Source organism: Hyperolius riggenbachi, chromosome 7 (assembly GCF_040937935.1).
Source record: "Hyperolius riggenbachi isolate aHypRig1 chromosome 7, aHypRig1.pri, whole genome shotgun sequence".
In the NCBI taxonomy this organism is placed as follows: Eukaryota; Metazoa; Chordata; class Amphibia; order Anura; family Hyperoliidae; genus Hyperolius; species Hyperolius riggenbachi.
The window spans coordinates 121,735,128-121,752,479 of NC_090652.1; the positions used below are offsets into that span (position 1 = coordinate 121,735,128).

General features: G+C 44.5%; 1 protein-coding gene across 2 annotated transcripts in view; it reads left to right on the top strand.

The window, feature by feature from the left end:
• Positions 1–17,352, top strand: part of PRKAR1B (protein kinase cAMP-dependent type I regulatory subunit beta) — a 341,670-nt gene that overhangs the window by 274,659 nt on the left and 49,659 nt on the right. For both annotated transcript variants that reach the window (XM_068244605.1, XM_068244606.1), the window contains 2 exons: positions 1,341–1,401; positions 15,966–16,087. In XM_068244605.1, coding sequence (XP_068100706.1) covers positions 1,341–1,401; positions 15,966–16,087 — 183 coding nt within the window. The remainder of the gene's footprint in view (positions 1–1,340; positions 1,402–15,965; positions 16,088–17,352) is intronic.

Below are 17,352 nucleotides of genomic sequence, written 5' to 3' on the forward strand. Positions count from 1 at the left end.
CCTGAAACAATAGAGGCAAAATATGCAGGGCAGGAAGCAGATCTGATTAGCATCCATTTGGTTTTATAAAAAGTATCAATGGCATTCAGTAAGGTATACATATTTACAAGCTACTGTATTCTATTCATAAGAATTACCCAGATTTAGAACATTTGTTTTATGCCTTTTTTTCCACCGGACGTTTTCCTTTTTTATTCTAATTCATTGAAGTCAATATTCCACATTTACTTTTAGATTTGTGGCAAAAAAATAGTCTTGTTAAAGTGGGCCTGAGGTGAAAATGAAATGATGAGATAAACAGTTGTATCTATTCTCCTACTCCTAAAAATGACCCTTTTCTAGAAATGAAATGAAATGAAATGACCCCCCCCGAATTACCTAAAAAATGTATATTTAATGTTTATTGTCTCTGCGCAATGACACTGTCTTTCTGTGTCTGACTGACCTTTTTTAGCTATCCCCTGCACTCAAAAGCTGTTCTTTGCCAGAAATATACATTTATGGCTGTAATTCCTTATTGGTGAGAATTACGCTATAGTCCGACTGGATCCCGACTAGAGAGAAACTGTCACTTGCATACCTAAAAGTTTAACTCTTTCAGTCAGAAAAAAAGGAACACAGCCTAGTTTTGTGTATGCTTGGCACTGTACATACACATGTCTGTCTCATCATATATCATACATTTCTAACTTGGTTATTCTGATTTCAGTGTCAGCAACACTTTTTATATGGCAGGATATTAGTATGTAGCCCCGCCTCCTAAGTGATGTTCTGCCTTGGAATTGATGTCAATTGCCCTTGTTCTCCAGAGCACTCTAGGAGATCAACTGATTTCAGAGGGAGGAAGGGTGGGGGGATGAGGTAAGATTTTTTAACGGGAAAACACTGACTAAATCATTTAAAAATGAATATTTTAAACTAATAAGCTATTTTTTCGAATCAAGTTATTTACACTAAAGTGTCCCTTCAATAATGCTTTACATTGGATTACATTGTGTTTTATTTTTCATTAGAGCCCCATGTGGCTGCACTTGCACTTCCTCCTATTCTCTTCAGAAATCATTGAGAGAGGTGGAGCTGAAGTGGCGGGCAACCTCCACAATCACTTCAGGGAGCAGACAGGATCTTTATTAGCAGTTTGGGGAATAGGAGGGTTTTGGTAGACAGGAAGGAGGGTTTCTTCATTGAAAGGGGTGGAGGACCTTGAGGCGATAGCCAAGATGAGTTCCTGGCATGATATTGTAACATGCTGTTGAGAAAGTTTTATAAACTGAAAATGATTGTAAAATGTTTGTGTGGAATCAACAGTCTATATGACAATCTTTTTTTATGCACCACAGGGCTCCACACTGAGGAAAAGGAAAATGTATGAAGAGTTCCTTAGCAAGGTCTCCATCTTGGGTAAGTAGTGTTCCTCATGGATATCGCAGTTTGAACAAATCACTTTTAGCCCATGGAAAGACATTGAGCTCAGTTACAATAAGACCACACAGCGGCCACATAAACTTGCTCGGGGGTCCAGCATGCTAGTCCTTTTATTGGTTCGTGTAAGCTCACATCTGTTCCTAGGATTTTCCTCAGTAGTTATCTGATCTCATGCACCAACCATAAGCAATATGACATGTGTGAGGACCTGGCGCATAAATCCGAGGAGTTTAAAGTAGGTGGGGGAGTAATCCACCTTGCCTTGCTGAAGCAACACTGATTATGAAGACTTGATGATTGTGATAAAAACTGGCAGGTGTATTTTATAGTGTTATTTTAGTGCAATATTATTTTTACTATGCATGGTTTTTAGTAATATGTTTTTAAATCCAGATTTTTTTTCTGTGCTAAGTATACATTTTTAATAGATTTTATTTAGTAAAAAAAAGTCAAGCTGTAGATAAAGTTATCTCCTCTTCCGTGAATAATAATTGTAGTAATAACAAGCCCTTACTAAGGGAGAGCATCGGCCTGCAGATGCCAAGCCAAATCCATACTCTGCTATGTTACTTATGTCAGCTAAAATCTGACATTGCTCTCAATCACTACTGCAGGTATAATATATGAAAGCAAACCTGAAGTGAAAAAAAAAACCTTATGAGATAATGGATTGTATGTGTAGTACAGCTACGAAATAGAACATTTGTAGCAAAGAAAAGAGTCTCATATTGTTTTCCAGTACAGGAAGAGTTGAGAAACTTCAGTTATCATCTATGCAAAAGAGCTTCTCTGAGCTCTTCCACCCAACTTGGGTCGAAGACAGTCCTTTTTTCTGAAGCACTTAAAACGAAATGAAACCCAGCAATTCTTCTTTGCTCTAAAACAGTATTTACAGCATATTATATACTACCAGCATTTTTTTTTTACTAGAACAGCAATCAAAGGGTTAAACACAGGATAGAAAAGCTCAATGCTGTACGCATTCAAAGTAGACATAATGTTATCTTGTGTTTAATTGTATCAAGTGAGAAATGTCACTGCAGACTCTCCTAAACACAGACAGAAATAATAAATGAATAAAATGCAAAGTCAGCTCTCAAAGCAAAAAAGTGTACTTTGGAAACTTGTAATTTCTAAATGAATAATAATATTTATGCACAAAAGCAAATCTGATAACCGTATGGCATATAAAAAGTGGGAAAACATGTTTTTATTGAATATTATGTCAGGGTTTTATACCGCTTTAAACAAACAAAAAACAGTGAGAGACAGCTTGAGAAAAGCTGCAGGAAAGTTTAAAAGGTCATTAGCTCTGCTCTATTTTCTACAAAGCACACTCTGGACCGTATGCAATTAACTTTTTCTCCTGAGTTTTCTCCAAGGTGATATGTTTAAACTTTTTAATAAAATGCCTTTTAAGCCACCAGAAAGCAAGAAAATACTCAAATTAATTTTGTTAGTACTTTTCCACCAACTTGTTGGTACTTTTTCAGTTGAAAAGTAATGGAAATATGGGCCAGAGTGTGGTTTGTAATTTGCAGATATGACAGAATGATGCAGTGTTATAAGAAAAAAGCTATATAACTGAAAATAAAAATAAGATACTCTTTTCTTTGTTACTAATGTTCTATTCATGCCGAGCCTTTGAGACTGCAAAATGCAGGGTGACAGTGCTTTGAGTCCCAAGGGAGAAAAGCGCTATAAAAATATTATTGTTATTCATGATCCATACTACACATATAATTCATTATTATATCATAAGCTTTTTTTTCCGCTTAAGGTTTGCTTTAATCCGCTGCTAAAAGGATTAGAAAAGGTAGTATATCTGTTTACAACTACTTGCCCATTAAAGGGAACCTGAGGCGAGAGTAATATGGCGACTGCCATATTTGTTTCCTTATAAACAATACCAGTTGCCTGGCAGTCCTGTTTATCTTCCGGCATCAGTAGTGTCTGAATTACAACCCTGAAGCATGCGTGCAGCTAAAGTAGTCACACTTCAATCAGAGCACCTGATCTGCATGCTTGTTCAGGGTCTATGGATAAAAGTATTAGAGGCAGACGATCAGCAGTATAGCCAGGCAACTTGCATTGTAATTGCAATCCTGTTTATCTTCCGGCATCAGTAGTGTCTGATTTACAACTCTGAAGCATGCGTGCAGCTAATCTAGTCACACTTCAATCAGAGCACCTGATCTGCATGCTTGTTCAGGATCTATGGCTAAACGTATTAGAAGCAGAGGATCAGCAGTATAGGAAGGCAACTTGCATTGTTTAAAAAGAAATACATATGGCAGCCTCCTTATGACTCTAACCTCAGGTTCCCTTAAACAGCGGTGTGCAGACTGCCCTTAAATTGTAATTCTATTTGTCAGGTGTACGTAGGTTTCCTGCGGGTGCGGGGAGAAGCTGAGAGACTGTTCTCCCTGTGCTAGGCAGGGGTGTATAGCAAGTATATTCCCCAACTGATTACCTAGTTTGTCCCTTAACACACGCTATTCGGGGGGCCAGCACCTGAATTACAGTTATTTTATGAGAAATCCCCCCTGCACCGCTATAGCCAAAATTATCATTACGGTCTATGGCAGCACCAAAGTCAGGCTCTACACAGTGGCGTGCAGGCGCTGAGAATACTTACCTTGATTTGGCAGGACCGTCCTCCCTATGTGCTCTTCTCTGCCACCATATGGACTGATCTGCTTTATATCCCTAAACTATTTTGTGTACCATTGTTGAACGCTATAATGTCCCTGAATACGATTGTTTAAAATTGTAATGTTTCCCCTATCTATTGTACAGGCTTACATTTATTTCGCCACCTGTGAGTTGGGCACAGGGTGGGCCAAATGAGGGCTCACCGTGCTGCTGCTCAAATTCCTGGCAATGCTGAATACTACTCCCCCTTCGAGTCGCAGTAACTCGGAGGGAGGAGTAATTCGGGGTCCAGCTATAGCAATAGTGTTATAACCACCTGCCATGTTGCGCAGTGCTGCATAATATGTTAGCACTTTATAAAGTTTAATAATATCTTCAATTGTTTGTAAATAGGGGTCTGGCTAATGCCAGCACCTGAATCACAGTTACTTTATGAGAAATCCCCCCTGTGAACTATGTGCCACATTGCCATAATTAACATTACGGTCAATGGCGACGCCAAAGTCAGGCTCTACACAGTGGAGTGCAGATGCCAAAAATACCTCGATTTGGCAGGGCCCTCCTCCCTGTGTGCTCTGCTCCACCACCATATGGACATGTCTGATATATTTATATCCCTACACAAATTTGTGTTCCATTCTTGAAGGCTATAATGTCCCTGTGTAACATTGTTAAACGTTGTAATGTCTCCATTTCTATTGTATAGTGCTGCATAATATGTTAGCACTTTACAAAGTTTAAAAATATCTTCCTATGTCCTCCTCGACCCCGTTGTTGTGGCACACAGACCCTCTGAACATAAGAGTACTGCGTCTGCACGAGTTTGGCCATGCCTGCGCAGTAGGCTAGGTAAGTATCTGACTTTTGTTTTTTTCGCCACCATTTGGTTTACTTTAATAACATTTTAGCTCTCTATACTAAATGCACTACTGTATTCAGAAAGGCCTACAAGATATCTGTGATAGCTTTACCCACAACTGGTCATACATAGGCAGGTGTCTGACAAATACGGCATTACCCCACAGCTTTAATGTCACCGCAGGAGTTGCATTACTATTTGCATAAGGTTACATGTTCCCGAATATGTCAGAGCAAACAGGCATAGCTGGTTTAACAAAACATAAGTACATTTGCTTCTTACAAGGCAAACAGCCTTTTCCGAACTCTGACACATGAGTAGCTGAAGGAATATATTCCTGAACTCCTGAAAAAGTTGCAGCAAAAAGTCACTGCTCCTTTCATGTTGTGACAAATGGTTAATAAATCATTATTATGTCCAACTACTGGAAGTCTTTGAGCTGGTCTATTATTTGCCTGTACACTCCACCAACCGCACTCTAGGAGTCTAGTTTTACCATAGCTGCATTCTGCTTCTTAAATTGAGTATGCATATATACTTATTCAATTAAAATGAAGAATGGTGGAGGTTCCCAAAAATAAACATCTCTCGGAATATACATTATAAAGACATGCATGAGGTTTCTTACGTCTCCAGATAAACCAAACCATAAAAAAACGGTTTAGATCAGGTGAGGTTTATTGGAGCACAATTAAAAAAGGCAAGCGGTTCTCGAGTCTCTGCCCACTTCCTCAGGTCAATAAAGGACTTTATGGAATTACGTATGCCGCCTGGGCACCAAGACTTCAAACTGAGTTCCTTCAGGCACGTTATTGACCAGAGGAAGCGCTTGAATAAACCTTACCTGATCTAAACCCTTGTTTTTCTGGGTTGGTTCATCTGGAGAGGTAAGATACCTTGTGCATTTATTTATGTCTTTATAACATATACTAAAAGAAATATTTATTTTTGGCCGCCTCCACACTTCCCACTAGTGTGGTGCCATTCAGAGCGAGTAAGGACCCCAGGAGAGCGACCACCCAGTTCCGGCAGGACCTGGAGTACCGAGCGGGTGGGGTTTTCCCTGTAAGTGATATATAGTGGTTGCAGGTTCTGCTACTCATCTTTGTGAGTATAACTACTCTAGTAATATTGAGCTAATTTTATCTTACAATACTGACATTCATGGTGCACACAGCTCCCGGCATTCATGGTGCACACAGCTCCCGGCATTCATGGTGCACACAGCTCCCGGCATTCATGGTGCACACAGCTCTTGGTATTTATGGTGCACGCAGCTCTTGATATTCATGGTGCACACAGCTCTTGGCATTTATGGTGCACACAGCTCTTGGCATTCATGGTGCACACAGCTCTTGGGATTCATGGTGCACACAGCTCCCAGCATACATGGTGCACACAGCTCCCAGCATTCATGGTGCACACAGCTCCCAGCATTCATGGTGCACACAGCTCTTGGCATTCATGGTGCCCACAGCTCTTGGCATTCATGGTGCACACAGCTCTTGGGATTCATGGTGCACACAGCTCCCAGCATACATGGTGCACACAGCTCCCAGCATTCATGGTGCACACAGCTCCCAGCATTCATGGTGCACACAGCTCTTGGCATTCATGGTGCCCACAGCTCTTGGCATTCATGGTGCACACAGCTCTTGGTATTTATGGTGCACGCAGGTCTTGGTATTTATGGTGCACGCAGCTTTTGGTATTCATGGTGCACACAGCTCTTGGTATTCATGGTGCACACAGCTCTTGGCATTCATGGTGCACACAGCTCTTGGCATTCATGGTGCACACAGCTCTTGGGATTCATGGTGCACACAGCTCCCAGCATACATGGTGCACACAGCTCCCAGCATTCATGGTGCACACAGCTCCCAGCATTAATGCTGAACACAGCTCCAGGCATTCATGGTGCAAACAGCTCCCAGCATTCATGGTGCACACAGCTCCCAGCATTCATGGTGCACACAGCTCCCAGCATTTATGGTGAATACAGTCCAGGCATTTATGGTGCACACAGCTCCCAGCATTCATGGTGCACACAGCTCCCAGCATACATGGTGCACACAGCTCCCAGCATTCATGGTGCACACAGCTCCCAGCATTTATGCTGAACACAACTCCAGGCATTCATGATGCACACAGCTCCCAGCATTCATGGTGCACACAGCTCCCAGCATTCATGGTGCACACAGCTCACAGCATTCATGGTGCACACAGCTCCCGGCATTCATGATGCACACAGCTCCCGGCATTCATGATGCACACAGCTCCCAGCATTCATGGTGCACACAGCTCCCAGCATTCTTGGTGCACACAGCTCCCAGCATTTATGGTGCACACAGCTCCCAGCAGTCATGGTGCACAGAGTTCCCAGCAGTCATGGTGCACACAGCTCCCAGCAGTCATGGTGCACACAGCTCCTGGCATTCATGATGCACACAGCTCCTGGCATTCATGATGCACACAGCTCCTGGCATTCATGGTGCACACAGCTCCCAGCATTCATGGTGCACACAGCTTCCACCATTCATGGAGCACACGGCTCCCAGCATTCATGGTGCGCACGGCTCCCAGCATTCATGGTGCGCACGGCTCCCAGCATTCATGGTGCACACAGTTCGCAGTATTCATGGTGTACACAGCTCCCAGCATAAATGCACACAACTCCCAGCATTCATGGTGCACACAGCTCCCAGCATTCATGGTGTACACAGCACCCAGCATAAATGCACACAGCTCCCAACATTCATGGTGCACACAGCTCCCAGCATTCATGGTGCACACAGCTCCCAGCGTTCATGGTGCACACAGCTCCCTGCATTCATGATGCACACAGCTCCCGGCATTCATGATGCACACAGCTCCCAGCATTCATGGTGCACACAGCTCCCAGCATTCATGGTGCACACCGCTCCCAGCGTTCATGGTGCACATAGCTCCCAGCGTTCATGGTGCACACAGCCCCCGGCATTCATGGTGCACACAGCCCCCGCCATTCATGGTGCACACAGCCCCCGCCATTCATGGTGCACACAGCCCCCGCCATTCATGGTGCACACAGCCCCCGGCATTCATGGTGCACACAGCTCTTGGTATTCATGGTGCACACAGCTCTTGGCATTTATGGTGCACACAGCTCTTGGCATTTATGGTGCACACAGCTCTTGGGATTCATGGTGCACACAGCTCTTGGGATTCATGGTGCACACAGCTCCCAGCATACATGGTGCACACAGCTCCCAGCATTCATGGTGCACACAGCTCCCATCATTTATGCTGAACACACCTCCAGGCATTCATGATGCACACAGCTCCCAGCATTCATGGTACACACAGCTCCCAGCATTCATGGTACACACAGCTCCCAGCATTCATGGTGCACACAGCTCCCAGCATTCATGATGCACACAGCTCCCGGCATTCATGATGCACACAGCTCCCGGCATTCATGGTGCACACAGCTCCAAGCATTCTTGGTGCACACAGCTCCCAGCATTCATGGTGCACACAGCTCCCAGCATTCATGGTGCACACAGCTCCCAGCATTCATGGTGCACACAGCTCCCAGCATTCATGGTGCACACAGCTCCCAGCAGTCATGGTGCACACAGCTCCCAGCAGTCATGGTGCACACAGCTCCCAGCAGTCATGGTGCACACAGCTTCCAGCAGTCATGGTGCACACAGCTTCCAGCAGTCATGGTGCACACAGCTCCCAGCAGTCATGGTGCACACAGCTCCCAGCAGTCATGGTGCACACAGCTTCTAGCATTCATGGCGCACACAGCTCCCAGCATTCATGGTGCACACAGCTCCCGGCATTCATTGTGCACACAGCTCCCAGCATTTATAGTGAACACAGCTCCAGGCATTCATGGTGCACACAGCTCCCGGCATTCATGGTGCACACAGCTCCCGGCATTCATGATGCACACAGCTCCCGGCATTCATGGTGCACACAGCTCCCGGCATTCATGGTGCACACGGCTCCCAGCATTCGTGGTGCGCACAGCTCCCAGCGTTCATGGTGCACACAGCTCCCAACATTCATGCTGCACACAGCTCCAATCAATCATGCAATCCACATAGGACTCGACCCTCCATGGATGATTCAACTGATATTTATTGCATTCATTAGCGGTGATATAGCACACTCAAGGCACAACTTTTCGGGCAGAGGCCCTTTCTCAAGTTCTCAATCATCTGGTAAAACCACTATGAAATATATAGACACAAATTGACACGCCACACCCAATTAATTGGGGGGCGGGCACTATCTTAAGCATACATTAACCATTCTAGGGCTAGAGAGCAGCATACACATAAATGGAGAACATCTATAGAAAGCATCTGAGACTGAAGTCTTCGTTAAGGCCATAAGGTGACTGTGTCCCCAGCTTCTCCATCCACCAGGCCTCTCGTCTAAGTAAAATGGTTCTATGGTCACAACCCTCAGGGAAACGCACCACCTCTAAAATGAGCCATCTAAGCTGAGTCACACTATGATTAAATTCTTTAAAATGTCTCGCTAAGGGAGATTCGCGATTACTGTCTTCCTCCCCACTCTTAGATTTAGGTTTATTAGGGTTCTGTATGTTGCTCCTATGCTCGTTCAACCTTGTTTTAATATCTCTCTTGGTCTGGCCCACATAGGCCAAGCCACATGGGCATTTTATACAATACACAACCCCTTTCGTGTCACATGTGGCGTAATCTTTCAAAGGAATTGACATACCCTGACGGGGATGGCTTATCGCTGAACCCCTAATGATGCTGTTGCAATGCTGGCAGTGTACACAGGGGTAAGTCCCCACCCTGGGGGGACCCAAAAACCTTTGTGTGGGCCCTCTGGATCTACCAATGTCAGCCTGGACTAAATGATCTCTAATGGACTTACCCCTCCTATAGACAAATCTAGGTGGCATCCTGCATACGGAGGTCAGCTGGGGATCAGCTTCAATCACCAGCCAGAACTTCAAGATCGTGTCTCGCAGAACAGAAGACTCTCTACAAAAAGTAGTCACAAAATTAACATCCAATATACTGTCCTGTTTAGAACTTCAAGATCCAGCATTCATGGTGCACACAGCTCCCTGCATTCATGGTGCACACAGCTCCCGGCATTCATGGTGCACACAGCTCACAGCATTCATGGTGCACACAGCTCCCAGTATTCATGGTGCACACAGCTCCCGGTATTCATGGTGCACACAGCTCCTGGTATTCATGGTGCACACAGCTCCCAGTATTCATGGTGCACACAGCTCCAGGCATTCATGGTGCGCACAGCTCCCAGCATTCATGGTGCACACAGTTTACAGCATTCATGGTGTACACAGCTCCCAGCATAAATGCACACAGCTCCCAGCATTCATGGTGCACACAGCTCCCAGCATTCATGGTGTACACAGCTCTAAGCATAAATGCACACAGCTCCCAGCATTCATGGTGCACACAGCTCTTGGGATTCATGGTGCACACAGCTCTTGGCATTCAGGGTGCACACAGCTCCCAGCATTTATGCTGAACGCAACTCCCGGTATTCATCATGCAAACAGCTTTTGGCATTCATCATGCACACAGCTCCCGGCATTCATGGTGCACACAGCTCCCGGCATTCATGGTGCACACAGCTCCCAGCATTCATGGTGCACACAGCTCCCAGCATTCACGGTGCACACAGCTCCCAGCATTCATCATGCACACAGCTCCCGGCATTCATGGTGCACACAGCTCCCAGCATTCATGGTGCACACAGCTCCCTGCATTCATGGTGCACACAGCTCCCAGCATACTGTACATGGTGCACACAGCTCCCAGCATACATGGTGCACACAGCTCCCAGCATACATGGTGCACACAGCTCCCAGCATACATGGTGCACACAGCTCCCAGCATACATGGTGCACACAGCTCCCAGCATACATGGTGCACACAGCTCCCAGCATTCATGGTGCACACAGCTCCCAGCATTCATGGTGCACACAGCTCCCAGCATTCATGGTGCACACAGCTCCCAGCATTCATGGTGCACACAGCTCCCAGCATTCATGGTAAACACAGCTCCCACCATTCATGGTGCACACAGCTCCCGGTATTCATAGTGAACACAGCTCCCAGCATACATGGTGCACACAGCTCCCGGTATTCATGGTGCACACATCTCCCAGCATACATGGTGCACCCAGCTCCCAGCATACATGGTGCACACAGCTCTTGGCATTCATGGTGCACACAGCTCCCAGCATTCATAGTGTATACAGCTCTAAGCATAAATGCACACAGCTCCCAGCATTCATGGTGCACACAGCTCTTGGGATTCATGGTACACACAGCTCTTGGGATTCATGGTGCACACAGCTCTTGGGATTCATGGTGCACACAGCTCTTGGCATTCAGGGTGCACACAGCTTCCAGCATTTATGCTGAACGCAGCTCCAGGCATTCATCATGCACACAGCTCCCGGCATTCATGGTGCACACAGCTCCCAGCATTCATGGTGCACACAGCTCCCAGCATTCATGGTGCACACAGCTCCCAGCATTCATGGTGCACACAGCTCCCAGCATTCATGGTAAACACAGCTCCCACCATTCATGGTGCACACAGCTCCCGGCATTCATAGTGAACACAGCTCCCAGCATACATGGTGCACACAGCTCCCAGCATACATGGTGCACACAGCTCCCAGCATACATGGTGCACACAGCTCCCAGCGTACATGGTGCACACAGCTCTTGGCATTCATGGTGCACACAGCTCTCAGCAATCATGCTGCACATAGCATTTGTCATCTTGATATCCATTTTCCAAAGTAGAGGCTGGTTTGATTTAAGGGGGAGTTATGGAAAGCTGTGAATACCAACAGTACCACATTATACCCATTTTCCAGTCTCTTGAATTGTCATCTATTATGAAACCATAGGAACATTTTTATGCTCATTCTATTCTCATGGTCATCTTATCCTGTTAAATATGTTGTAATTATCAAGTTAAAGGTTATAATTTGTACTCCGCTTTCCCTTTTGAACAGCTGCAATGCAGAAAAATGGGGAACTCCTTATTTAATCTGATTAAGTGTGGCAACCCTTCTTGTCGTGTAGAGGAATCACTTTGCGTCCAAGGCTGGGCACTGCGTGCCAGGGACTATTCTGGGTCCTCTAGAATTTCCCAAGGAAAATTGCACATTAAATACCGCTGCCAAGCAGTAAACTATGGTTGAAAAATATCTGATGGCTCTGTTTATTTATTTTGGGCATTTATATAGTGGAGACATATTATGCAGCACTTCACAGGCTATGCTGACCAATTTACAGCTTAAATGACCATCACAGATGATCGCAAGTCTAATTTTCCAGCCACATTTTCGTGCTAGTTTGGGGAGAATCCAGTTATGGCACCCTTATGTTTGTGGGCTGTGGGAAGAAACCAGAGTGTTTGGAGGACACCAAGTAACATAGAAAGAAATTATAAACCCCACACAGATAGTGTTGTTGGTGGGTTTCCGTGCCACGACCCTTGAGCTCTACAGTGAGAGATGTCACTACTTGGCCCATGTGATGCCCTGATTGTGATTGTTTGGTTGTCTGCAAGGCACATTGTTATACTACAACCATGTTTGTAAGCAGTGAAGCAGCCATCTATGGATGGGTAAGCAGTCAAATGAGTTGATTGTGTTCATGCACGGGCTCATTTTATTTCAGTACAACAATTAAATCATGTTTGCAAGTTGAAAATATCCGCAAGGCCCATGACAGTGATTCATAAAGCCTACCCTACGTAGTACTTATTCCCCAGAGAAGGACTTAGACAAAAACAAGACAAATAACATTTATGTTGCGCTTTTCTCCAGGCGAACTCAAAGCACTTGAGCTGCAGCCACTAGAGCGCACTCAGTAGGCAGCAGCAGTGTAAGGGAGTCTCTGCACAACAGGTGCTGGCTTACTGAACAAGAAGAGCCTAGATTTTAACCCTGGTCTAGAGGCAGGGTCCTTAAAGTGGACCCAAATTAAAAATACAATATTTCAGAAATAAAATCTATTTTCTAAATTATAATAATAAATAGCAGCCTTTTTTCAGCTGCATGATGACAAATATAAAATATTTTACATTTATTGGAGGAACCCCTCCCTTCCTTTCATATTGCCGGGACAGAATCCGGCAAACTGGTGGAGTACATGGTGTCCAGCAAAGGAGGAATTGCTAATGGCTGCCACCTGTATAACCCTAGTTATGAAAAGAGGAGGGTGAAAAGCATGCACTGAAATGCTCATAGGCTTGAAGGAGTGTTTATTTATCTTTGTATGTGTCAGAGTGGTGCAACTAAATATTTTGAATTAAAAAAATGTTTGGTTTGGGTCCGCTTTAACCATTACAGTATCTAGCCACTTAGAAGGTATTTAAAGCAGACCTGAACTCAAAAGTCCTCTTTGCTCTAAAAGATAAGCAACAACATAATAACCTTTATAGAAAAATATTTCTTTGTTACAGCTGCATTGCAGTATTGCAAAATTGCATTGCAGTCCTGCAATAAATCTGTAGTGTGTCTACTTCCTGCTTTCATGGAAATAGACATATCGTTAACATCCTTTGTTTACAAATTAGCCGCTCTGCCTTGGCAGAGGAGATTCCTGAGCTAACACAGCTGAGAGTGATCAAATTACAGATATGATTAGTCACAGATGAGGGATAATTAGGCAGGCTAAACTCTCTAAATACATACCGGGTGCATTTCTCTCTGCTTTCCTTCTGTCCTGTGTAATAATTCAGTTCCACTTTAAACCGTTCATCTGTTAGGGCTGGAACCCACAAGGGCGATTTTGAGAGCATTTTTGGAGCGTTACAGAACGCTAGCGTTTTGCCAAAACGCTCAGCTAATGCAAATGGATGGGGCAACTTCCTCTGGAGCGTTTGCGATTCCTCAAATCGCAAACGCAGGACATGCAAAATTTTGGAAGTATTTGCGCTTCAATGTAAAGTATATAAACGCTGGCGTAAGCGCTCATCAAAACCTGCATGGAGCGATTTTGCTAGCGTTTTAACGTTACCACACACTGTAACAAAATTAAAATTAATTGAAAGGACCAATCAGACTTTAAAACGCTAATCGCTACACAATCGCTGGCAAATTGATACACTTTGTAAAATCACTTCCTAACACGCTCATGAAACCGCTGACAAACTGCTCATACAAAATGCTAGCGCTTGCGATTAGCGATAGTGTTTTGCAGTGGGTTCCAGGCCTTATAGTACGTTTTGGAGAAAATGTTAATTGTCACATAAATAAATTGGGAATAAATATTTTTAATAATCAGCATCATAAGGGAAAAGTGATCTGCAAACATAGGAGCCAGGCAACATGTAATACCTGTTAAAAACAATGAAACGTGTAAATATTGATTGAAGTCTTATTTTAATAATCTTTCGGCACCAATAATAACGCATCTCAATCAGTTGGAGGTTCTTACAGCTGTTTAGCAGATACACAGCCCTTCAGAAGCTCAGAGCATTTAGGAGTTGTATTTGCATCAATCAGCGATACAAGGTGTACATTCAGTAGTCATCTTGGCTACAGGGAATCAGGAAATAAGAATATAATAGCATATCATGAAGCAGCAGCAAGCAAAGTAAAAGAAACTAGCGTAACATGCAGTGACACGCAATAATACGCGGTAAAACTCTATAGGATTACGGATACATCTTATATACAGTAAAAGTCTTCAGCTTAACAAGTGTTAATTACAGGGGTATAGCAATAAGGGTTGCAGAGGTTGTGACCGCATCGGGTCGCTTGGGCCAAAGGGGCCTGTAGGGCCCTCCCTCAACCGCAGTATTATCTCTTTATTGGTCCTGTGCTGATAATAATCACTTCTATAGATGCTTTGAATAGTAGTGATCATTAACAAACTGTTCCCCATCCCATTCTTGCTCCTCTGATTCTGTGGTTGTCCTTGGCAGGTTTTGATGTGCCATCTAAATTGTTTTGTATAGAGTGCTTGGGGGGGGGGGCAATGAGAAACTTGCACTGGGACCCAGAGCTCCTTAGCTACGCCACTGGTTAATTAGTTATATCCCACTGTAGTTGGGCTGTGGGTGGATTATAGGTGTCAAGTAAATTATGAGCTTTCTATTGGCTTCTATGATTGAAGTATCATGCACCGAGCATGCCAGTCAACCCAAAACTATGTTTTGGGTTTCTGTGGCGTACCCTGAAACTTCATAGAAACAGATGTTCTATTTAGGCTAGGAAAATCACGGAACTGGGAACTGGCGTCTTCTGGACTGAATAAATTGTAGCTGAGGGCTGACCTTACTTCTAGCAAGATGTTTCATTGGAATGATCCCCCCCCCCCTTTCTGCCCACCAACAGAGCTTTCTGTTGGTGGGCTCTTTTGTTCCTGCCCCGCCCTCCCCCCGCCAGCCAATGACAGCGATCGGCAGTCATAGGCATCAGCCTATGACAGCCGATCGCTCCTGTGCCTCCCAGGGGACAGCCGTGTCACAAGCGTGATCGCCGCTTGGAGACTGATGACGGAGCCGAGCTCCGTTATTCTAGCAGGGATGCGTGCGCATCGGCGTGCACAATCCCCTGCAGTCACTGCCGCCAGGACTTCATGCCAATTGGCGTTGATCGGTCCTGGGGCTGCCGCCCCATTCAAGCCAATTGGCATGGAGTGGTCAGCAAGAAGTTAAGGTAGAACTCTGCATAAAGTCTTCTGCTGAACCATTGGTTCTAAATGAATGAGGATTTTACATTGCAAGAACCTCACAGATTCTTAAAAAATGAGAATAACAGTGGGCTTAACTCAAGTTGAATAACATCCAGGTGAAGCCAAAACAGTTTATTACAGTATGTACATAATGGCAACAAGCTTCGTGTTCGTACATCTACTTAACTCGGTGACAAGCCTGTTAGTGGCTTGAGCAGCTCTATAATGCAAGAAATTATTTATACACAATTATAGTAACTTTGGGGCTTACAGTCACCCTGACTGTTTATATATTATGTTCCCTGCAGAGTCATTGGACAAGTGGGAGCGCCTCACTGTGGCCGATGCACTGGAACCTGTGCAGTTTGAAGATGGAGAGAAAATTGTTGTGCAGGGAGAGCCGGGTGATGATTTCTTCATCATCACAGAGGTAAGTGTATGTGCTTCAGCTACTGGGTGTTTGCATCAGGAGGAACATGGCAGCTTTAATAGAATCTAGATACACTTGAGGATCCTTGTTAATCAGGTGGGAGGAACCAGGAGGGAACTGAGGCTATAGTTCCCATAAGTTGCTACTACATGGTACCCCTAAAGATCAGAGTCCTCTCTTGGAGAGCATCAGCAGGAGAAGACAGGCTTGCTTAGAGGCAGACAGACTAGGAAGTTATAAAAGGCCCAGAGGCAGGTTCAGGTATCAGCAGCAGGATAAACAATTCCAGGTTGGTTCGGGATGTAATCTGTAATATAGTGTCAGTTTACTATTACTGTGAACACATTCTAATATTAACACTTTGTAACACAGACAGTAATACAATACAATATTGTTAAAATGTAGGTTTAAAAAAAATTAAAAAATATGATCCTCCATTTTAGCATTGGTGTTTTTATTGTGGTCTGTGTTACAAATTTTGGAATGCAAAGTGTTAATGTGTTGTTTGATTAGGCCTCTCCCCTTTAGCACCTGCCTTAGGCCTGAGGTCCACTAGAGATCACAAATAACTCTCAAAAATGCCAGCGTTTTTTAGAGCAATTTTGCTACTAAAAGCAGAGTGATTTCTGGGGGGGGGGGAATTCAGGGGATGCAATTTTGAACCCCGCATTCATTGAATGAATTCACTCCGAAAATTCTGCAGGAACTGAGATTACGATTTTGGCAAATTGCAATCGCTCCTGTGGAATCTCTGCCGTAGACTTTTATTAGCCTAGCATTAGGCTGAAACAGCTCTTGCGTTTCCAGTCTAAAAAATGTTTAAGTTCCTGGAGTTCTATTTGTGTGTTATTGTAAGCTTTGAGGGATTCATTTTAAAATAGAACTGAAAGTATACCAGAGACCATGAACAATAAATGTTTTATACATACCTGGGGGCTTCCTCCAGCCCCATCCGCACGGATCGCTCCCACGCCACCATCCTCAGCCTTCTCCGGTACCGGGCAGGTCCCGTAACTTCAGCCAGTCGCGGTTAGTCTGCACAAGAGAAGTGCGCTCCTTACGTATCTCTCTGGCAGACAAAGGAAGCAGGGAAAGTCACAATAGTAACAACATTTTCAGCCTCAGTATTTAAATGAACACTGTCATATATACGCTTTGTAGAAGTGTCTGAAAACATACCAATTGCAGTAATAGCTAAGTCCTGTATGGCGGTAGAAGTTTTGAGTGTGGTTATTGGGCTAAACCCCAGTTTCTCTCAGGATACC